This window comes from Galleria mellonella, unplaced genomic scaffold (assembly GCF_026898425.1).
Source record: "Galleria mellonella isolate WM207_F2 unplaced genomic scaffold, CSIRO_AGI_GalMel_v1 utg746, whole genome shotgun sequence".
In the NCBI taxonomy this organism is placed as follows: domain Eukaryota; kingdom Metazoa; phylum Arthropoda; class Insecta; order Lepidoptera; family Pyralidae; genus Galleria; species Galleria mellonella.
Genome location: NW_026442148.1, coordinates 1,690,929 through 1,715,481, shown reverse-complemented (window position 1 = coordinate 1,715,481; position 24,553 = coordinate 1,690,929). Strand labels below are relative to the sequence as shown.

The window sequence follows — 24,553 nt, the reverse complement described above, 5'->3', positions numbered from 1 at the left end:
AACAGTATACTCTGTTATGTCCATGATACTGCTCATGTCTATAGGCGACGGTTACCATTTTCCATCAGGTGGGCCGACAGCTTGTTGCCATTCGAAGTTGTATAAAAACAATTGTAAGTTCATACGCTTTACTGATTACACTACGGGATGAAGTAGTGAAAGTAGTGGAGTGTTGACTCGTCTTATATTAATTCTGGTATTAACCACGGCGTCTTTTAGTTGTAATTAAACCCCATCTCCTCCCCCCCCCCCCGCGCGCCCCTAACGCATAGATTAAAAACAAAAACAATTAATAATAATAATAGTATTTTTTTATTCAAGAAAGATACAGTTGCATAAGTTACAATTTACAATCTTTACAATTTATATTCAACGATCATAATATCCGCATTTACCATCAGTCCCCAAATTGGCCACAACTGTATCTCGTGAAAATAAAATATAGTGCGGTTCAATTTTTTTTATACAACTTAGAATGGCAAACAAGGTGACGGCTCATCTGATGGAAAGTGGTAACCGTCGCCTATAGACATGAGCAATACCATGTACATAATACTATAATGTTTCGCCAATGATACCCCCCATGCGTTGCCATTCCTGAGGACTCAGGTGTTATTCCTCTGTACCCTGTAAATTAACTGCCATATCCCACCCTTCAAACCGAAACGCAGCCATGCAAACACAACTGCTTCACGATAGAAATATATTAACATTAAATTAAATAAAATAAAAAAAAAATAAGAATATTTAATATAAATTTTGTGTACAAGTGACAACCCTAACGGGAACGATGTTTTCACGGCGCACCTCAGTTAACCTCTTTCTTTATTTATCAACTCAAGGTACATTTACATTCGGCACGCGGCCGCCGGGTCCGGGGTTCAATTCCGTCTGAGTTGTGGACGTGCACCGCCATATACACATGAATTGATAGAGCAAAATGTTTCGGTTTCATATATTACGAGTTGGGAAAATATGTTAAAAAATTAGCATCTTTTTTTAATTTTAAAACTTGTGATTGCCCCTAAATCTTTGACCTATAATAGGTCAAAGATTTAGGGGCAATCATTAACTAACTAACCTACCCTTTGTCTTTTTCTCAATGTCCTCTACCCAAAGGTTGTCTGGAAGAGATTGCTCAGCGATAAGGCTGCCTTTTGTATCACTTCTCATTAATATTTACTATATTTGTTATTTCTCTTTTTACTTGGTGCAATAGAGTGTAAATAAATAAATAAATAACAGTCTAATTTGATGGAACTATTTATTTATGTAAACTTTCTCTCATGTACAGTTTCTTTCTGGTAAGTAAATGCTAGCAGAGTATCACTTTTCTGATACAGACTCCGCAGGCAACGCGTCGGCATTCCAAGATGTGATAACCCCTAGGTCAAAGATTTAGGGACAATCGTTAACTAACAGTCTATTTTGATGGAACTTAACAATATTTCGTAACTTTAGCTCACTGTAGTGTGGCAATATTGCAATTATTTGTCAATATAAACAAAAAAAAAAAAAACAAAACAACTCTGGTACTAAGTACAAGGCAGGGGTGGCCGACCGGTCGATCGCGACTATCAGTCCAGTGGATGGTGGCAACGCGAACAATATAACATATTGCTAATCCAGCGGAAGATGCTCGGACGCAACGCTCGCACTAATATAAATAAGTAGTTGCTGAGAATCAGTTCCAGTTTTATGTTTTCCCTCTTAATAAAATAACAAATGTTACAATACTACATAGTCGTGTACTGAACTATGTCGTTTCATTTGTGATTTCAAGAAGTATGTGATTGGTAGATCGCACAGGGTCTCGTCAGTGAGCAGATCTTGGGTCTAGTCGAGTCGGTCACTCCTGGTTTTAAATATATACATTTTGAAGAAGCTGTGAAAGCAGTTCACCAGAGGGAGACTTTGTACAAAAGTCGATTGCTTGGGTACCTCTGTCCCATTCGTGTTTCAACCGTGAAGCAGTTGTGTTTGCATGGTCGTGTTTCGTTTGAAGGGTGGGATATGGCGTGAATTTACAGGGTACAGAGGAGCAGTTCTTCATCTTCATCATCATCACCTGAGTCCTCTAGGTATGGCAACGCATGGGGGTTATATTTATATTTATACAGTATATATATTATGTCCGTGGTACTGCTTATGTGTATAGGCGACGGTTACCACTTTCCATTAGGTGAGCCGTCAGCTTGTTTGCCATTCTAAATTGTATAAAAAAAAATCTAGAAACAATTACAGGCATCCCGAAATGGGCCGAGTAACATTCTATTAGCCTACACATTACCTGGTTACGGTAACACCGCAGTATAACCAATTACATGGAATTCTATTATCCAATCCGACGCTGGGATCACCACGGGCTCATTTTGGGCCTCGGTACACATCGTAAACTGTTACGGGCCGAAAGCCGAGGGGCCGAAGGTATTGCTCTGTGTACATTGTGTTTAAGGGATGAGCGGAAAGCGGGAAAAGATATTTTTTTATTACTTTTACATCGCTGATTCTTGACCGAGTTTAATAAATCTTTTTTTATTAATATGAATGAAGAATGTATGAATGTAAGAATGAGAGAATGATGGAATGGGTGAATGATGAATGAATGAATGACGAATGAGTGGATGTATGAATCCACCTGATGGAAAGTGGTAACCGTCGCCTATAGAGATGAGCAGTACCGTGGACATAACAGAGTATACTGTTTCGCCCATGATACCCCCCATGCGTTGATATTCCTGAGGACTCAGGTGTTATTCCTCTGTACCCAGTATCACGCCATATCCCACCCTTCAAACCGAAACAAAATTTTTGCTTCACGAATTAATATATAAATATATTATAAGTTTAATAGTAATCAGCCCATAAATTAGACCATACACCATATTGAGGTATCGATAGGTAATGCGCCGGAGTGAGACAACGCGGTATTTTTACGATTCTAGGTCTTTTTATGGTGTCATGGCTTATAGGGCTGTGTCGAATTGGTCGTTGTGCAGAATATTCATTTCCATTCGAAAGGAAGGTTTTTACTCGACCACGGCGAAGCAAGAAGGGTTATGATTTTGTCCGGTATGTTAGTATGAATCGAAGTCTAATTGTTTTTTTAACCGACTTCAAAAAAGGGAGGTTCTTATTTCCGTTGTATTTTTGTATATTTGAAGTTGTTATAGGAGTCGATTTGAAAAATTCCTTTTCTATCTAACAACATATACTTTCAGATTGGTCTAATCGAAATTTCATCAAAATCGGTACAGTAGTTCGATTTTTAAATTAAAATTACTGGTTTTGTCACGAGTGGACCAGTATTTTTTTTTGGTGTAAATTCTACTTGTGTGTTTGTTTGTACATAATAAACTCCTAACAGTTTGAAACCATAGATATCTGAATGAAAGAGATAGATAACCTTGATCAGTTTGTATGGGGTCAGCCCTTAACTGTCCACTGCTTCAGCCTTTCTCATAAGGGGAGTTTTGCCAGTGGTTGCCACGCTTGGCAGGTGGGTTGGCAACCGCAGTTTTTACAGATGTTTAAAGTGGGAAGCTGTCTATACCTCGCGTTCCCTTAGTCGCCTTTTACGACATGCACTGGAAAGGAAGGGGTGGCCCATTCTATGGCGGGACACATCTGTCATATAATAATATATAAAATAAAAAAAAAAAAATTATTTGAAATAAAAACATTTATTACAATATTATTGAAAAACAAATGTAAAGAAAAAGAGACAATTTTTAGAACTATTGTGAACAGAAGGGGAAAAATGTCGGGACACTTGATACGACACGACAAACTTACGAACATTATAATAGAAGGTAAGATAGAAGGAAGGAGGGGGAGAGGGAGACCGAGACATAGTTACATCAGGCGGATCAAGGAAGGAGTTAGTGTCGTGTCGTATCAAGAGGTGAAGAGACTCGCTGCAAATCGTAGTGAGTGGCAAGAGCTCCACCGACAAGAGCGCAGCTCTTAAATAGGATAGATAGATAGTCTTATCGTCTCTCCGAAATGTGGATATCCGCAAAAGAACCAAAGTGACCGACATAGCCCGATGGATAAACAAGCTGAAGTGACAATGGGCTTTTAATGGGTGATAATGGAATGGTAACCCCACCCGCGCTATCGGTATACACCGGCGGGACACCAGTGACGGATGATAGGTGAGGATGAAGCAGGTCAGTTAACCCACAGTGACGAACTCAACAAGAATTGTTCACGATGGTTTCCAGGGGGAACCACGTGGAGGTCGACCTAATAGGGCATATTGCTAGCAATGGGGCTGTCAAACTCAATTGCCAACAATCCCTTCCCCCCCCCCCCCCCAGTGACAATGGGCTAGTTATATAGCTCGAAGAACCGACAACAGATGGGGAAAAAAGGTTTTTGTTTGGCGATACTGTTCAAGCAAACGCAGTGTAGGATAATCCTCCATTAGACGTAGCGGAAACTTCAAATGCATTGCAGGCAGTCAGTGGATGCAGGTGGCTCAGGACCATTCTTTATGGCGGTCTATAGGGAGGCTTATGTCCAACAGTGGACGGGTAATGGCTGAAATGATGATGATGATGATATAATTTGCATAAATATGATTGAAATAGATCTTAATTAGTATTATGGAATCACATATTATAGCCCCATTGTTATAATGGCGTGTAATAATACTAGATTATGTTTACCAGAGGGAGACTTTGTACAAAAGTCGTTTGCTTGGCCACCTCTGTCCCATTCGTGTTTCAACCGTGAAGCAGTTGTGTTTGCATGGCTGTGTTTCGATTTGAAGGGTGGGATATGGCAGTGAATTTACAGGGTACAGAATAACACCTGAGTCCTCAGGAATGGCAACGCATGGGGGGTCTCATGGGCGAAACAGTATACTGTGTCAAGTCCATAATACTGCTCATGTCTATAGGCGACGGTTACCACTTTCCATTAGGCGAGCCGTCAGCTTGTTTGCTATTTTAAGTTGCATAAAAAAAAATATGTATGTTTTGAGCTGTGTCAAGAGTATGCTCATGTATTTTTCCCCCTTAATGCTTTATAAATACGTATGGTACAGACCGACAAAACGAAATGTAAAACGTATCCCAGATCAGACTCCCTCCTCTAGTAATCACGTAGGAACAGTCACGTTGTAATTGTAGTGGGGTTGGACGTGCGCGGGACGGGTTTATGCAATAAATATACATAATAAACAAATACAAATTTTTTTTTTATACAACTTAGAATGGCAAACAAGCTGACGGCCCACCTGATAAAAAGTAGTAACCGTCGCCTATAGACATGAGCAGTACCACGGACATAACAGAGTATACTGTTTCGCCCATGATACCCCCCATTTGCCATTCCTGAGGACTCAGGTGTTATTCCTCTGTACCCAGTAAATTCACGCTATATCCCACCCTTTAAACCAAAACACAGCCATACAAACACAACTGCTTCATGTGTGTGTGTGTGTGTGTGTGTGTGTGTGTGTGTGTGTGTGTGTGTGTGTGTGTGTGTATTTAGCGTAAGTGTGTGTGTGTGTGTGTGTGTGTGTGTGTATGTATGTATGTATGAATGTATGTATATGTGTGTGTATGTGTATATGCATGCGTATATTTGTGTATTGGTGCATATGTTTATATTTATTATTAAACTAGCGGCCCGTCCCTGCGTCGAACGGGTGGACATTTTTAAATTTTAAAAAGTGGCCATTAAGGCTGCACACGCGACGGAAGCTTAAAAATGGAGTAACTTCTCCCGTATTTCCAACATTTCCCTTCACTGCTCTGCTCCTATCGATCGTAGCGTGATGAAAAGTATACTATAACCTGCCCAGGAGTATGAAGAATAATTGTACCAACCAAGTTTCGTTAAAATCCGTCGAGTAGTTTTTGTTTCTATAACAAACATACAGACAGACAAAAATTTTACTGATTGCATTTTTGGCATCAGTATCGATCACTAATCACCCGCTGATAGTTATTTTGGAAATATATTTCATGTACAGAATTGACCTCTCTACAGATTTATTATAAGTATAGATGTATATATCTATTATAAAAATATTGTGACTTCAACGATTGCTTACCTATTTGATTCGTTTATTTTTTCTGCGTTTCCTTTAACAGTTATTGTGCACGACGCACCTTTTTAAGTTTCTTTTTTTTAATTTTATTAAAAAGATGTTCTTTTTATCATTTGAAGTCTGTGTCAGTTTAGGTTTTGTTTTTGCCTTCGCTTTTTTGCTCCGTTGGTTTGCTATGTATATTTTTTATATAATTATATTATATTTCTAAAACACCGTGTTTCCATACCAGCATACAGTCCTTTCGCCCACAGTTATCAATTACATAATCTACAGAATTTAATTTAGAAAAACCTGTTATTGGCCATACTACTTTGTTATAAAATATTTGATAATTTTATTTATTTTATTTGCTGTTGGTTTTTTTTTTTAAATAAATAAATAAAACAAGTACAAATAGACGTATAGGTACACAAAGGGAGGCGAAGTTTAAGTCGCTTAAGACTTCAAAGCTCAAATTACGGATGAATTAACTAAAGTTTCATCCCAACCGTGCGTTTTTCAAGGCATTTCCTTCCACGCACAACCACTCTTTGGAATCAACTTCCAGCAGCAGTATTACCGAACCGATACGACAACATAACCTTCAAGAAAAGAGTATATTCCTTTTTAAAAGGCCGGCAGCACACCTGCAATGCCGCTGGTGTTGTGGGTGATCATGGGCGGCGGTAGTCACTTACCATCAGGTGAGCCGCACGCTCGATTGTCCCCTGTGTTGTAAAAAAAAATTGAGAATTTTCCCTGTTTATAACTACTATCTCATTGTAATCTTTTGTTGTAATTGTTTATATTTATAATAAGTTTACTATTTTAATCTTATGGAGGAAACAATAAAGAGTATCTATCTATTTTCCCTTTACAGCATGGGGTTCTTCAAAAGGTGGGTAAAGAGGTTTCTTCAGGGCCGGCAACGCGCGCGTAATGCCTCTAGTATTGCAGGCGTTCATAGGCTACGGTAACCGCTTACCATCAGGTATTGTTTGCCATCTTAGTAATATAAAAGAATAAATATTTATTTAAGTTATCTAAGTTACAGAAAAAAACTGGCCACATATTGCATACGCCTGTCCATAAGCGGCGTGAAACGCACCAAGCTTTTAAATTTCACTTAGCACTCGCACAAGAATCGTTCGTAACTCGAATATAAATATATCGAAACAATTGTATTCGTCTGATACGAACTCATAGGGGATGGTAAGGCTGTTTACTCCCAAAAAAGAAAAAAGAAAAAACAAGTAAGAAATATTTTTATTCAAGTTTAAAAAGATTTTTTTTTTAAATCCTATCGCCCATTCGGTAAGCAATTACAGCTGAGAAGAATGGGCTAAAAACTCAGCTGTTTTTCAAAAATTTAAATATATCTTAGATTATATACCATAAATACTTCAAGAGAAACGGATCAACTTTTTCATACAATTTTGCGTGATAAATAGTTACCGAGTGATTCCTTTATAACTTCTATATTTATTTTGTCTTATAATTTCTGCATCTTTCTAATGTGTAAACACTCATTTTGTTTATTAAACAATACGTCAAGATACATTGTGTGCGTAAGTATATAGAACACTGATAAAGAAACGAGTGAATGAATGATGAATGAATGAATGTATGATTTTTTTTTAATATTATTTTAAGGGCTTTTACCTTCTTCAGGTACATCAGTCCTATCGTAGCCTGAACTGATTTCTCAAACAAAACTTTATCTACTTTCCCTAGACGCGGAAAGAGAAGAATTAATGGGCATATTAATTCTTCTAGTATGGAATTAATGGTTTACAGAGAAATATTTATTTGCAAGAAGAAAATGTATGAATATATATTTACTATATGTAAATATACAGACAGATAGAATAATATTAAGTCCACATATTTCGCCACAATTAGGTATGCAAAGTTTATATATAATATATTGTGGTCTAATTGTATTATACCTAATTGTATTATATAGGGGGGAAAGGGATTGTTAGCAATGGAGTTTGACAGCCCCATTGTTAGCAATTTACCCTATTAGGTCGACCTCCACGTGGTTCCCCCTGGAAACCATCGTGAACAGTTCTTATTGAATTCGTCACGATGGGCTAACTGGCCTGCTTCATCCTCACCTATCATCCTTCACTGGTGCCCCGCCGGTGTATACCGTTAGCGCGGGTGGGGTTACCATTCCATTATCACCCATTAAAAAAAAATTATTATATATCATCATCATCTTCCTACCCTTATCCCAATCATTTGGGGTCAGCGTAATAAGATTTTATCCATATTACAAAAAGATATGATTCTTAGTTTTACGACCGGCCACCTGCCTGACGTCAACCCTCTTTGGGAATGCATTTGTTGGTGGTTTCCGCCACCTACGGTATTGTGGAAAGGATTGAGGAAAAAAGGAAGGGAACGTTGGAAATGCGTAAAGGAAATTGGTGAATGAGCGGAATAAGAGACTTATGTGGGAAAGGAAAGGGGGGACACACTGCAGTTGCGGAAAGGACTGGGACACTGCAGCGGCTCGGGAGGCCGGGGTCGCATACCCGTATGCCCTTATTCTAGAATCGGACAGATTTCTTGAGAAGAACACTCCTAACGCCTAATTGTATTATATATAAATACACATAATGTTAACAGCGATTTAAAAGAGTAACTGTTGAGTTTCTAGCGGCGTCCTCTCAACAGATAACGACTTTCCGAACGCTGCAGTAGATTAAAAAAAACAATGACATAACATTATCAGTTTAAAATAGAAGTAATTATTTTTTTTTTAGATTAGATCGTGTTCAAACGTAGTGAGATATATTGTAATTGATTGATTTATTTTATTATATAAACACCGAATGACTTATGTAAATTAACCAATTGATTATTAAAATTTGACATTCAAATACTTCTATATTTTATTATATATGTATATATATCTAATATATAAAATTCTCGTGTCGCGGTGTTTGTTACCAAACTCCTCCGAAACGGCTTTACCGATTTTTATGAAATTTTGTGTGCATATTGGGTAGGTCTGAGAATCGGCCAACATCTATTTTACATATCCGTCAATGATAAGGGTGACCCACCCCAAAATATTTTATTTATTTTTTTTACAATTTTTTTTATTTTTCGTTTATTATAATTTAGCATTGAAAAATACATACAACTTTAAATTTTCATCGTGTTACGATCAACCCCTGTATTTTAATCGCGATTTTTATACTTGTAGTGGTAAAACAACGTTTACGAGGTCAGCTATATATATATATATATATCGTATATATTAATAATTTTGAGCACAATATGTGTGTGTGTGTGTGTGTGTGTGTTTCTTATGATGACGTACAAAAACTTACCCGGTAGATGGCGTTAGGAAGCGAACGTTTGACGGGTCAATCAGTAAATACAAGTTCTTAGTCACGTTTCCTTGTTGTGACATTGTAAGCTTATGTCCACTGTCACATAGATAGGATATCACTTAATTATCAATACTTTATCTATACTGTTTTACGCAGATATCAATGACTTTACTACTTACTATGAATTTGTAAGGTCTCCCGTGTCAAAGATTAGTATTTTTTTTTATGCAGCTTAGAAATGAATGGTAACATGGACATAATAGAATATATTTTTTTTTTATGGGTGAAATTGATATGGTAACCCCGCCTGCGCTAACGGAATACGCTGGCGGAGCACCAGTGAAGGGTGATAGATGAGAATGAAAACAGGCCAGTTAGCCCATCATGACGAATTCATCAGGAATTAACCATGATAGTTTCCAGGGAGAACCGCGAGGAGGTCGACCTGGTTGGGTATATTGCTAGCAATGGGATTCTCGGTCTCCATTAGTAACAATCCCTTTCCCCCCAATAGAGTATACTGTGCCGTCTGTGATAGCCTGCATGCGTTGACATTCCTGAGGAGTATGGTATTTTTTTTATAAGTATGGTAGCCCCGCCTGCACTAACAGTATTCGCTGGCGGGGAACCAGTGAGGGATGATAGGTGAGAATGAAAAGGCAGGTCAGTTAATCCATCGTGATGAATACACCTGGAATTAAGTACGATAATTTGGGGGGAGGGGAGGAGGAGGTCGATCTAACAGGGCATTACTATCGTCCTAGTAATCCGCATCACTAACATCCGTTAAAAAAACAACACAACACCCTTTATTTCAACGCAGTCGGCTATCAGGAAGTGCGACATAAATGCTTCAGTAATCTCGCTTCAGTGTGCAGTGAAGAGAGACGTAAATCTATGCAATCATATCGTAAGGCGGGTGCACCAATTATGGGCAGACAATTTTATAATTATTTTTATAAATGTGTCTAGTTGTTCTAAATTTAAATTTCGAATCGATCTTGTTATTTTCTTAACACACACACGCACGCACGCACTCACGCATGCACGCACGCACGCACGCACGCACGCACGCACACACACACATGTATAATATAACAAAATCTTGTCCAATTTAACCCCAAAAAGACACAAGTCTGCGCGTTTACGCAAAAAAGACGCCGTTTGTCGTTTTCACTTTCAGGGCACTTCCCTTGATAAAAAGTCAAGTCTAGGAATTCTGGGCGTTGATATATCTTGCGACGTCCAGTTTTGCGGTCATCTGGAGGAGAAGGCTAAGATAGCTTCCAAAAAGTTAGGAGTGCTCAATAGGGTGAGACGATATTTCATGCCAGAACACCGCCTGAAATTATATAAAGCCCAAGTCAGGCCGCATATGGAATACTGTTCTCACCTGTGGGCAGGAGCGCCACAGTACCAACTCCTTCCGTTAGACCGCATTCAAAGTCGGGCGGCTCGATACTTCACTTACCATCAGGTGAGCCGCATGCTCGTTTGCCCCCTGTGTTGTAAAAAAAAAAAAAAAAAAGCTGAATTTTTTTAACAAAACACACACACACACACACACACACATTTAAATTTTGACGAACACTTATAAGAATCCGGAAATGGATTCTTATTTTTTTTTTATATATTTATTTAGAACTACTAACAGGATTATAATGCAATATGAATTTACAACGGATTCCTATTTTTTATTTAAATATTTATTTATATACGACTACTAACAGAATTACAATACAATATGAATTTATAACGGATTCTATATATATATATATATATATATATATATATATATATATATATATATATATATATATATATATATATATATATATATATATATATATAAATATAAGAACTGACACTTTGGGTATATTAATATTTAACTCCGTTTATATATTAATATTTTTGTTATACATTTATTTATTTGACCGATTTCTGATTTTGACAACTTTATTTGCAAAACAATCATTAAGATTACTCCCGTGTCCGTCGTGTTATATACATTTTATGACTATTTTTCTTTGCTGCAAAAAGAAATCTTTTACAAAGCTATAAGTGATTTTTATTTTCTAATATGTCAACGAAGCATCTCTTCATATTCGCATGTTTTGACATTCGCAAAGGGAATCAAAACCTATATAGGGTACTTCCCTTTGATCTAGAATCATGAAATTTGGCAAGAAGCAATGTCATGTTTTTTTTTTGTTGGGTGAAAATGGTATGGTAACCCCGCCTGCGCTAACGGGATACGCTGGCGGAGCACCAGTGAAGGGTGATAGATGAGAATGAAAACAGGCCAGTTAGCCCGTCATGATGAATTCATCAGGAATTAACCATGATAGTTTCCAGGGGGAACCGCGAGGAGGTGGCCTTGGTTGTGTATATTGCTACCAATGGGAATCTTAGTCTCCATTACTAACAATCCCTTTCCCTCCAACAATTTCATGTAGCACAAGTAAAGGAAACAATCCGAAAACCGTAAATTTGTAGTTATTTCACAAAAAAAAAATTTAACTCGACGATTTTGTACGGAACCCTCGTTGCGCGAGTCCGATTCTCGGTTTACCGACTTTTTTTAAGCTTATCTTGTTTGCAACCGTGCAAACGATCAATTACCTGTTTCTTGGTACTAATGCGTTAATTACACCTATATGTGCATTTTATTATATACCTACCTATACTGTAAAGTGTCCAAATTATATTTAATCCACTAATCTGATAAAAAAACTCCTTTGGTGGTATAATTAAATTAAATATGATACCTAATCCCTTTAGACCGGGGGGAAAGGGATTGTTAGTGATGGACACTGAGAATCCCATTGCTAGCAATATACCCAACCAGGTCGATCTCCTCGCGGTTCCCCCTGGAAACTATCATGGTTAATTCCTGATGAATTCATCATGATGCGGCTAACTGGCCTGTTTTCATTCTCATCTATCACCCTTCACTGGTGCTCCGCCAGCGTATCCCGTTAGCGCGGGCGGGGTTAATCTTGCGATCTAAAATAATTAAGATTGTCCTCCACAAAAAAAAAAACAGTTATTTTTGTTAAAAAAAAAAAAACTAAACTACTGATCCGATTAACTGTAATAACATTTTTTTTTAAATATCTTAATTTATTATTATTATATAATTTAATATTTTTTAAAAAAAAAAAAATAACCTGTCAAAACGCGACGGCCGAGTACACGGGCCGCCACCCCATTATAATGAGATTCGGATGTAAACATCTGTCTCGGATTGGATTAAGATATTATTCCGCTGGCTGTCCACGGCGCGCTTACCCCCGCCTTGAGAATTACAATGCTTTGTTTATTATTTTGGAATTAAAACACGAGGGAGACTTTGTACAAAAGTCGATTGCTTGGGTACCTCTGTCCCATTCGTGTTTCAACCGTGAAGCAGTTGTGTTTGCATGGCTGTGTTTCGGTTTGAATGGTGGGATATGGCGTGAATTTGCTGGGTATAGAGGAATAACATCTGAGTCCTCAGGAATGGCAACGCATGGGGGGTATCATGGGCGCAACAGTATACTCTGTTATGTCCATGGTACTGCTCATGTCTATAGGCGACGGTTACCACTTTCAATCAGGTGGGCCGTCAGCTTGTTTGCCATTCTAAGTTGTGTAAAAAAAAAGGTATTTTTTAATGTGTGATAATGGAATGGTAACCCCACCCGCGCTGCCGTATACACCGGCGGAACACCAGTGAAGGATGATAGGTGAGGATGAAGCAAGTCAGTTAGCCCATAGTGACTACGTGGAGGTCGATCTAATAGGGCATATTGCTAACACACCCGCGCAAACAACTGCTTCACGGTAGAAAATAGTATAACAAGATTTAGTTGTTTTATTATACAAATAGATATACAAGTTGTAAACAAGAAAAAGTACACCGACTTCAGACGTGGCGAAATCGTGCATTTCGATTTAAAAACCAAACTGTTTTTCCTGAAATTATTATGGGACCAATCTAAAAGTACATTCTTTCGAATAACAAAAAATGTTTTCGACTTCATTTATAAATGACAGAGTTCTGAGGTAACGAACTTAAAAATAATACGACCGAATTAAGAAGCTCCTCCTTTTTTGGATGTCAGTTAATAAAACCATACTAATAACTTAGACGAATTAATGCTTACGATTACACCACTTGAATTTAAAATAACGACCAATCAGTAATGTTGCCATTTGCTTGCGCACTAACGCCATCTATTATCGAATAGACCATAACAGGATTTTTGTTTCTTTCAAATAAATCGACTTCCTAATTTCTGTACATGGGTTTATAAAAATTTTAATTACTGTATACTAGCTATGAACGTAAGCATAATCATTGTAAAAGAAAAATCTCTACTAATTTGAGATTGTGTTATTTTGAATAACTGTAATAATAGTAAGTAACGAAAATCTAATCGACACACGTTGACAATAATTTTATAATTGACATCAAAACATAGGAAAATACAGTGTCATAATGTAATTAACGACTTTACAAAGATCCTACTAGCGCCATCTATTGGGTGGTTGGACGTACTAAAACAAAATGAAAGCCATGCTATTTTCGTCCGTTACTAGTGTCATTAAATGGCGGATTTAATTCAAGTTCAAGGAAAAATCTTCAGATGGCAGGTATTAGGGTAGATTCAGACGCCCCATTTTCTAATTTTATTTTTAATAAGATTTTACCTACAATACAAAAAAAACCGTCTTCAATTGTGACAAAACCTATTATTTTGGTTTAAACATTAAACAACTAAACCGATTTTGTTAAAATGAACATGGGGTTAATCTGTAAGTGCATCCTTTCAGATAAAAAAAAAATACTTATCCAAATCGGTTCAAAACTGACGGAGTTATGAGGTAACGAACGTAAAAAAATACAGACCAATTTATTTTTTTATACCACGAAGGTGGTAAACAAGCATACAGCCCGTCTGATAATAAACGGTCACTGTAGCCTATAAATGTTATTTATTTATTTATTTATTTACAAGAAACATGGTAAGTGTATAGATGTTACAATAAGTATAAGTTCTCATATTTCGCCATAATTAGGCATGCAAAAATTTAAAAATAAAAAGAATAAATGTTAAATAAGTTATTAAAATTCGAAATGTTATATAAAAAAAAATACATCAAAAGTGTCAGACACTTGTCAACAATAAAAAAAGAAAGAAATGCCACTGTCAAATCACGGACTATTGATGACAGCTGCATTGTAACACGATAAGTAATTCAAGTAGGTTGTTTACCTTTTTGTATCAAAAACTCTTGCACACTGTAAAAGGCCCTAAACAAGCCAATGTTTTAATGAATCTTTAAACAACAACAACAGACTGTGAAGAAACCTTAATATTCCCTTTTTGACTCCATACTCTAGGAAAAACCGCAGCTCATTCCACAGCCTAAGCATTTGCGGAAGAACTTGCCTTTAAGGAGAGTTGCGAATTGGCAACCGCAGTTAGGCTTTGGTGGTGTTTTAAGAGAGACGCTACTACCTATCACTCGACTATAAATTAGTACTTAGTCATCTCTTACGACACACGGGAAAGGATTAGGTGGTTTATTCCATGTCGGGACCACACGGCAAATTTTGATACCAGAGGGAGTCTTTGTACAAAAATAGTTTGGACACCTCTGCCCCATTCGTGTTTCTACCATGAAGCAGTTGTGTTTGCATGGCTGTGTTTCGGTTTGTAGGGTGCGATATGGCAGTGAATTTACTGGGTACAGAGGAATAACACCTGAGTCCTCAGGAATGGCAACGCATGGGAGGTATCATGGGCGAAACAGTATACTCTGTTATGTCCACGGTACTGCTCGTGTCTATAGGCGACGGTTACCACTTACCATCAGGTGGGCCGTCAGCTTGTTTGCCATTCTAAGATGTATAAAAAAAAATTGATACGTGATTATGATAAACCGATATAAAATTGACAATTTTTATTATAAAAAGAAAAAAAACTAAAGTGCAAGTTTTTTTTTTACAACACAGGGGGCAAACGAGCACGCGGCTCACCTGATGGTAAGTGACTACCGCCGCCCATGATCACCCGCAACACCAGCGGCATTGCAGGTGTGCTGCCGGCCTTTTAAAAAGGAATGTGCTCTTTTCTTGAAGGTTATGTTGTCGTATCGGTTCGGAAATACTAAATAACAAATAGTAAGTATATCTATACTATTATCATGCAATTAATTTCTTTGTACGCTTCATCATGATTATCAACATTTCAGCCATTCAGGTGTTAAACAATTATATTTAATTTGTCGACTTAGATCGACTTATAGATATATTAAACGTTCATTTTATACGCAGAAATAAAAACAAACTATTTCATAGACTAAAACGGTATGGTAACCCCGCCTGCGCTAACAGTATACGCTGGCGGGGCACCATTGAGGAATGATAGGTGAGAATGAAGGCAGGTAATTTTTTTTAATGGATGATAATGGCATGGTAACCCCGTCGACGCTGTCGGTATACGCTGGCGGGGCACCAGTGAGGGATGAAAGGTGAGGATGAAAAGGCAGGTCAGTTGGTCTATCGCGATGAATATACCTGGCATTCAGCACGATGGTTTCCAGGGGGGACCACGTGGAGGTTTTCTTTTTTTTTAATGGGTGATAATGGTATGGTAACCCCGCCTGCGCTATCGGTATACACTGGCGGGGCACCAGTGAGGGGTGACAGATGAAGATGAAAGTAGGTCAGTTGGCCCATCCTGACGAATTAAACTAGAATTAGTCACGATGGTTTCCAAGGGGAACCACGTGGAGGTCGAGCTGAGCAATATACCCTATATTGCTAATAATAGTGCTATTTTGACCCCGTTACTAACAATCCCTTTCCCCCCACCACGTGGAGGTTGACCTGATAAGGTGTATTGCTAGCAATGAGGCAGGTCAGTTAACACATCATGATGAAGGGGAAAGATTACTAGTAATAGAGTCTAACAGCCCCGTTTCTAACAATAGACACCACGAGATCGACCTATACGCGGTTCTTCCTAGAAGCCATCGTAGTTAATTCTTGTTGAATTCATCACGACGAGCCAACTGATCCCGCCCGCGCTATCGGTATACGCTGGCGGGGCACCAGTGAGGGATGATAGGTGACGATGAAAGCAGGCCAGTTAGCCCATCGTGATAATTTTCACAAGAATTAACCACGTCAGTTTCCAGGGGGGACCGCGTGGAGTTCGACCTGATACCCTATCAGCTGTATTGCTAGCAATGGATCTAATAAATCTTTATCACTAACAATCCCTTTCCCCCCTTATTGCACCATTTATAAAAATAATGGAAAAAAATGTTGGGACACTTGATACGACACGACGAACTTGTGAACATTATAATAGAAGGTAAGATAGAAGGAAGGAGGGGAAGAGGGAGACTGGGGTATAGTTACATCAGGCAGATCAAGGAAGGAGTTCGTGTCGTATCGTATCAAGAGGTGGAGAGACTCGCTGAGAATGGTAGTGAGTGGCAAGAGCTCCACCGACAAGAGGACAGCTCTTAAATAGGATAGATAGATAAAAATAATAAATACAATCATTTTATAATAAGAAGTGATACAAAGACGGCCTTATCGCTAAGCAATCTCTTTCAGACAACCTTTGAGTAAAGGACATCGAGAAAAAGACAAAGGGTAGGTTACTGTCACGGATTAAAGATAACTTTTACCATTCCGTTAATGAAATTTTAAATGACAAATGAATGTGATTTTGACTTATTTTCATAAAATTTTTATTTTGACATTTCCTATTGATATTCAATGATAATCGATGGCTTGGGTACCTCTGTCCCATTCGTGTTTCAACCGTGAAGCAGTTGTGTTTGCATGGCTGTGTTTCGGTTTGAAGGGTGGGATTTTTTTTTAATGGGTGATAATGGATTGGTAACCCCACCCGCTCTATTGGTATACACCGGCGAGGTACCAATGAGGGATGATAGATGAGGATGAAGCAGGTCAGTTAGCCCTACGTGACGAATTCAACAAGAATTGTTCACGATAGTTTCCAGGGGAACCATGTGGAGGTCGACCTGATAGGGCATATTGCTAGTAATGTCGAACTCCATTGCTAACAATCCCTTTTCCCCCTGAAGGGTGGGATATGGCGTGAATTTACTGGGTACACAGGAATAACACCTGAGTCCTCAGGGATGGCAACTCATGGGGGGCATCATGGGCGAAACAGTATACTCTGTTATGTCCATGGTACTGCTCATGTCAACCGACGGTTACCACTTTCCATCAGGTGGGCCGTCAGCTTGTTTGCCATTCTAAGTTGTATAAAAAAAATACTGTTTCGACCACGATACCAGCCCCATGCGTTGCCATTCCTGAGGACTCAGGTGTTATTCCTCTGTACCCAGTAAATTCACGCCATATCCCACCCTTCAAACCGAAACACAGCCATGCAAACACCATACTTATACCATAGATTAACAAATAAATGTATTATTATTAAATATTAAGTTTTAAAACTTGTTTACAGTTTAGTAATTATCACATGTTATTTTCCTTATAACAGTTAATTGAAACTGTGATATTCAGATATGTTTCAAGTACTAGGAAATCAGAGTTGTTACTTTTAATCCTTCTAATCCGTAATAATAATGAATAATCTAGATATTTTCATGTTAATCCAACACGAGATAAGTGCTGAAGAACTTGTTGCCAATTAGTATATTAATCATTTGTAAGTTTGATAAGCTATATCTACTCTATGTTTTAAAAATTTATGTTCATTTTTTACCATTGTAAATATCTGATAAATTTGTCGTTTCCGACAACTGTTTCCATTTTGTTTCTAACAAAGATTTCCTTGTTCTTTGGCTTATAATGTAGTACCTTAGATTATATAGATGGGATAGATGTACAGAGTCGTCAGGAATGGCAACGCATGGGGTGGTATCATGGGCGAAACAGTTAACTCTGTTACGTCCATGGTATTGCTCATGTCCATATCCCACCCTTCAAACCGAAACACAGCCATGCAAACACAACTGCTTTAGGACGCAAACGACTTTTGTACAATGTCTCCCTCTGGTTAAACCATATAATATATCTATATATATATATATATATATATATATATATTACCTATTTTAAAAACATAAGGAAAAAAATATTAAAATCATGGTGATTAAGACATTTTCAATATCTAATCATATTTACTTCCTCCTATAATATTGTAATCGTGGAATTTTTTTTAAAGCTTGATGTTTTTCACTGAACTAACTAAAATAATAAAAATTTTGTAAACATATACACCGAATTCTAGATTAATAAAATTATTAATGTATGCTCGTGTTGTAACTGCAACAACTACTTTCAATTTTTACACAACTTAGAATGGCAAACAAGCTGACGACCCACCTGATGGAAAGTGGTAACCGTCGCCTATAGACATGAGCAGTAGCATGCACATAACAGAGTATACCGTTTCCCCCGTGATACCCCGCATGCATTGCCATTCCTGATTATTATTTTTCTATTTTTTTATTAACAATTTTTTTTTGTCTCCACCAATTCACAATTTCTTTCGGACATTCAAAGGTTGAATGCAAGAGATCCCTTTTATGTGACAAGTCCGCCATTGTACTCATTCTTCTCTTAAGAACACTGTATTCTATAATTTAGGTCTTTACTGTACATACAATACAGTGTTACAAACAAACAAATAAATAAGATGCACAATTTCCATTACGACTTCAAAAGAAGGTAGTTCTCAATTCGTATATTTTTTTTATGGGTGATAATGGAATAGTAACCCCACCCGCGCTATCGGTATACACCGGCGGGGCACCAGTGAAGGATGATAGGTGAATATGAAACAGGTCAGTTAGCGCATCGTGACGAATTCAACAAGAATTGTTCACGATGGGTTCCAGGGTGAACCACGTGGAGGTCGACCTGATAGGGTATATTGCTGCAATTCGTATATTCTGTATAAATCAGTATCTTCTGGGTAAGCGCGTTCCATCCTAGATCTTATCATTGCTTACCATCAGGTAAGGTAAGATCAAGCGCAAACAAAATCTTGTAATAGAAAAAATACTCGATTATACCAATGCGGAGCCAATTTTCTCAATTATTTTCTTCCTACCGACTCTGTCGTCGTCTGTCGTTACCAAAAAATTCTTGCTGTAAAGCAAAATTTATTGGTAAACGCACTACTCCGCGTTCTAAATCCAAACTTTACTCCTAGACACATATGTTCTAAATTCAAATATTTTTAATGTTATGTGTTTAAGACATACTCGCTTCACAAAGCTGCCACAAATTCGTCGCGTTCGGATGTATTCGTGAGTTGTCGGCAGCGCTCGGTTAGCTGTGAAGTGAAATCGCAACCGATGGGCTGTGCAGAGCGAGTAAATAGCGACTTTATCACACTGTATTAAAGTGTCTATTCGCTCGTTTTTATCATAAAAAACGTAAATTATATTTCACATTGAATAGCAGAAAGTAGCGAGTGCGACATTAAGCTATTACGAGCGAAAATCACTACTCGTGATTTATCACATGTGATATCGTCTATAAAATTGAATCGCTGAATGTGTTGCTAAACGCTATCTCGAGAATAGCTGAACCGATTTCGCTAATTCTTTTTTAGATTATTCCTTGAAGCACGAGGATGGTTGTTGGCGAACAAGCTGACAGCCCACCTGATGGAAAGCGGTAACCGTCGCCTATAGACATGAGCAGTAGGTACCATGGACATGAATATACTGTTTCGCTCACAGCCATGCAAACACAGCTGATTCACGACTGAAACACGATTGGGACAGGGGTACCCAAGCAAACGACTTTTGTACAAAGTCTCCCTCTGAAAGGTATATATAATATTAATTGGTATTGTTTTTTTAATGAATGATAATGGAATGGTAACCACGCCCGCGCTATTGGTATACACCGGCGGGGCACCAGTGAGGGATGATAGGTGAGAATGAAAGCAGGTCAGTTAGCCCGTCGTGACAAATTCACTAATGAATCAGTCATGATGGTTTCCAGGGGGAACCGCGAGGAGGTCGACTTGACAGGGTCTATTGCTAACAATAGAGGTTCTAATACCCATTATTAACAATTCTTTTTCACTCTAATTGATATTGTAGGCGTATATAACCCCAAACTGGTGGGGGAAAGGGATTGTTAGCAATGGAGTTTGACAGCCCCATTGCTAGCAATATGCCCTATCAGGTCGACCTCCACATGGTTCCCCCTGGAAACCATCGTGAACAATTCTTGTTGAATTCGTCACGATGGTCTAACTGACCTGCTTCATTCTCACCTATCATCTTCTACTGGTGCCCCGCCGGTGTATACCGATAGCGCGGGTGGGGTTACCATTCCATTATCACACAACCATTCTTTGGGATCAACTTCCAGCAGCAGTATTACCGAACCGATACGACAACATAACCTTCAAGAAAGGAGCATATTCCTTTTTAAAAGGCCGGCAGCACACCTGCAATGCCGTAGGTGTTGTGGGTGATCATGGGCGGCGGTAGTCACTTACCATCAGGTGAGCCGAGTTTACCACACAGGGGGCAAACGAGTGAGAGAGGTGATGATCGTTTGCCCCCTTTGTAGTAAAAAAAAATTAAAAAAAAAACCATTTAAAGAAAAACGCAAAATGGTACTATGTGGGGACCCTTTGAAGGAATATTAGACAAAATCTTCCCCCTTTCCGTAATATAGATAAATGTAACTATGTTCTCTTTTATCACTTATCTCTTTATCAGCTAGACAGAAAACCCAATATCCGGCTTGTGAATTTATCAAAAATTACCAAAAGTGATCTATTTTGAGTTTTTTTTTTTTGATGGGTGAAAATGGTATGGTAACCCCGCCTGCGCTAACGGGATACGCTGGCGGAGCACCAGTGAAGGGTGATAGGTGAGAATGAAAACAGGCCAGTTAGCTCATCATGATGAATTCATCAGGAATTAACCATGATAGTTTCCAGGGGGGACCGCGAAGAGGTCTACCTGGTTAGGTATATTGCTAGCAATTCTCAGTCTCCATTACTAACAATCCCTTTCCCCCTATTTTGAGAGTTAATTGCATCTTGTTTTTTTTATATATATATATATTATTTTCCACGTCTCTATTCCGTTACGTGTTATTTTAACTAGTTTTATGTATATACACTTGTTTGCATTTACTTTTGACAGAATGGTCGTGGTTTTTACGATGTTAGTGTACCGTCGACGAGGCCTGTCTCGATCTAGGTCCTCGCCATGTGTCTTCATCTACTTCTAATCACAGCAGAGAGAAAGAATTCGTAAGAGGCAACTAAGGGAACTTAATGGCTTCCATGATATTATGATTTTTTTACTGTAAATGTGACATTATTGATTTTCTTTTATATATATATACTAGCTGACCCCGTAAACGTTGTTTTACCACTTATTGAGAAATGGCTATTAAAAAACAGGGGTTGATCGTAAAAGGGTAAAAATTTGAAGCTGTATGTATTTTTCGATGCTTAGTCATAATAAAATAAAAATAAAAAAAAAATGTCAAAAAAATTAAAAAAATATATTTAGGGGTGGGTCACCCTTATCATTGAGGGGTATGAAAAATAGATGTTGGCCGATACTCAGACCTCTCCGATATGCACACAAAATTTCATGAAAATCTGTAAAGCCGTTTCGGAGGAGTTTGGTAACAAACACCGCGACACGAGAATTTTATATATTAGATATATTTTATTATATAATTGCGAATTTGTATACCTACCTCGATATAAAGATTGATCATAGTGGACTTATCTTATTTTACCATCCATTGTTACCTATGTATCACAAAATAAATAAATTAATAAACTGAAACGAATGAATGAATGGTCGAAGGATGGACAGCAGCGTCTCTTTTTTTTATACTACTTGGAATGGCAAACAAGCTGACGGCACACCTGATGGAAAGTGGTAACCGTCGCCTATAGACATGAGCAGTATACTGTTATACTGTTTCGCCCATGATAACCCCCATGCGTTGTCATTCTTGAACACTCAGGTGTTATTTCCCCGTAGCCAGTAAATTCACGCCATATCCCACTTTTCAAACACAGCCATGCAAACACAACTGCATTACGATTGGAACACGAATGGGACAGAGGTTGGGTATCTCAATCGACTTTTGTACAAAATCTCCCTCTCCTCTCTTTTTAAACATCACCAAAGCCAAACTGCAGTTTCCAACCCACCTACCAAGCGTAGCACTAAAACTACCCAAGGGGAAGTACACCTTCAGCAGTGAACAGGTAACGGCCGACATGAAGGTGATGATGTCCTCTTGCAGACCAGTTTGTACAAAGTGCCCCGCTGGTAAAGTACCGTTGTTTAGATAAGCATATTGGCATTGTGGCCTTATCAACATTTCCTGTCTACAAGGCAGCCAGGCTTCCGTGATACGTTTATAAATGTTATCAGCAATGCAATCAATTCCGTGAATTCCACCTTCTAATCCAATTATTCCGAAAACTCCAAGATCCCTGAATCTATATTTAACAACGACTTCATAAAATAGAATCTCGATTCAGTTTTTTTTTTTATGTTTGTTACCTCATAACTCGGGGGGAAGAGAGATTGTCAGTAATGGCGATTTTAGTATTTTTTTTATACAACTTAGAATGGCAAACAAGCTGACGGCCCACCTGATGGAAAGTGGTAACCGTCGCCTATAGACATGAGCAGTACCATGGACATAACACAGTATACTGTTTCGCCCATGATACCCCCCATGCGTTGCCATTCCTGAGGACTCAGGATACATATAGCATACATACATACATACCTTATTAGTTCGACCTCCTCGCGATTGCGCTCCCCCTGGAAACCACCATAATATGATTTATTGATAAATTTGTCACGATGGGCTCACTGACCCGTTTCATCCTCACCTATCATCCCTCACTGGTGCCCGCCAGTGTATACAGATAGCGCAGGCGGGGTTACCATTCCATTATGCGATTATGCAGCGTCTCACCGATGTTTGCCGAAGCTCGTACAGATAGTTTTGGCGCTGTCTGACGTAAAAAGACAGCTTCGTTCTTACACAGAATGCGCGGGAGTGGCAACAGTATCCTGAACATGTTTGTGAATAAATTAGATAGTCCTCTCGTGAGAATGTTCGACGAGAGGACTAGATCGTTATTAGTGATTAAGTATTAAGATTGTTTTTAAGTACACTTACTAAAAAAATTGGATCCAAGTTATCTAAAATAAATAATATAAATAAATAAAAATATCATCCATTAAATTTATGATTGTTTTATTTTCCTTGTGCCTATAATTGTGCCTAGTGTGTATATTTAATTTTTTATATATTTTTAATTTGCAAAACATGCTTTTTTTAATTATACAGCACTATCATACCTACTTGTACAACAATTAGTCTATTACCCTAAGGTTGTCTTGTAAAGATTGCTTTCAGCAATAAGACCGCCTTACTGTACTTATACAACTGTATCGTTGCGTTTGTAAATTGTCTTGCTTATTTCCTATATTGTATAATGCAAATAAAGTATACTCATTCATTCATTCATTCATTCATTAATGCTAAAAATATAATCCTCTCAGGTCAATCTCCACGCGGTTCCTGCTGGTAACCATCGTGGTCAATTCTTTTTGATTCCGTCACGACGTGCCAACTGACCAGAGGGCCTACTATGAAATATTTTCCGAAATTCCTGGGACGAACGAAACAGAAATTTGATGTTAAAATTACAAAATACATGCCGTTTAAAATTATTAAAAATGTTAAAATATCGTTCCTCTGGACTATTAGGACAGAATTTATGATCAACGAAATGTTAAGCTCCATTTACTGGGTCAATTTTGGTACAAACAAAAACACAGAATTGAGCCCGAAAATTCGAAATTTCATTTCATGGTGGACCACCTGTTTTCATCATCACCTATCATCCATCACTGGTGCCCCGTCAGTGTATACCGATAGCGCGGGAGTTACCGTTCCATTATCACCCATTAAAGGAAAACACTAACAAGTATATACACAGGATTATACGTTACAATACAGTTATCTTGTAAAATTAAAATAACACGCTGTAATCCTACGCTTTCGTGTACATCAAGCCGATATCTTGTAATCTATATGTAATTATTATATATCGTCGAT

The 24,553-nt window shown here is 38.1% G+C and overlaps 1 protein-coding gene across 1 annotated transcript in view; it reads right to left on the bottom strand.

Annotated features, from left to right (window-relative positions):
• Positions 1 to 9,960, bottom strand: part of LOC113519539 (MATH and LRR domain-containing protein PFE0570w-like) — a 57,399-nt gene extending 47,439 nt beyond the window's left edge. The window contains exon 1 of the mRNA XM_052901083.1: positions 9,394 to 9,960. Within this exon, the coding sequence (XP_052757043.1) occupies positions 9,394 to 9,476 (83 nt within the window). The 5' untranslated portion in view covers positions 9,477 to 9,960. The remainder of the gene's footprint in view (positions 1 to 9,393) is intronic.
• Positions 9,961 to 24,553: the final 14,593 nt, after the last annotated feature.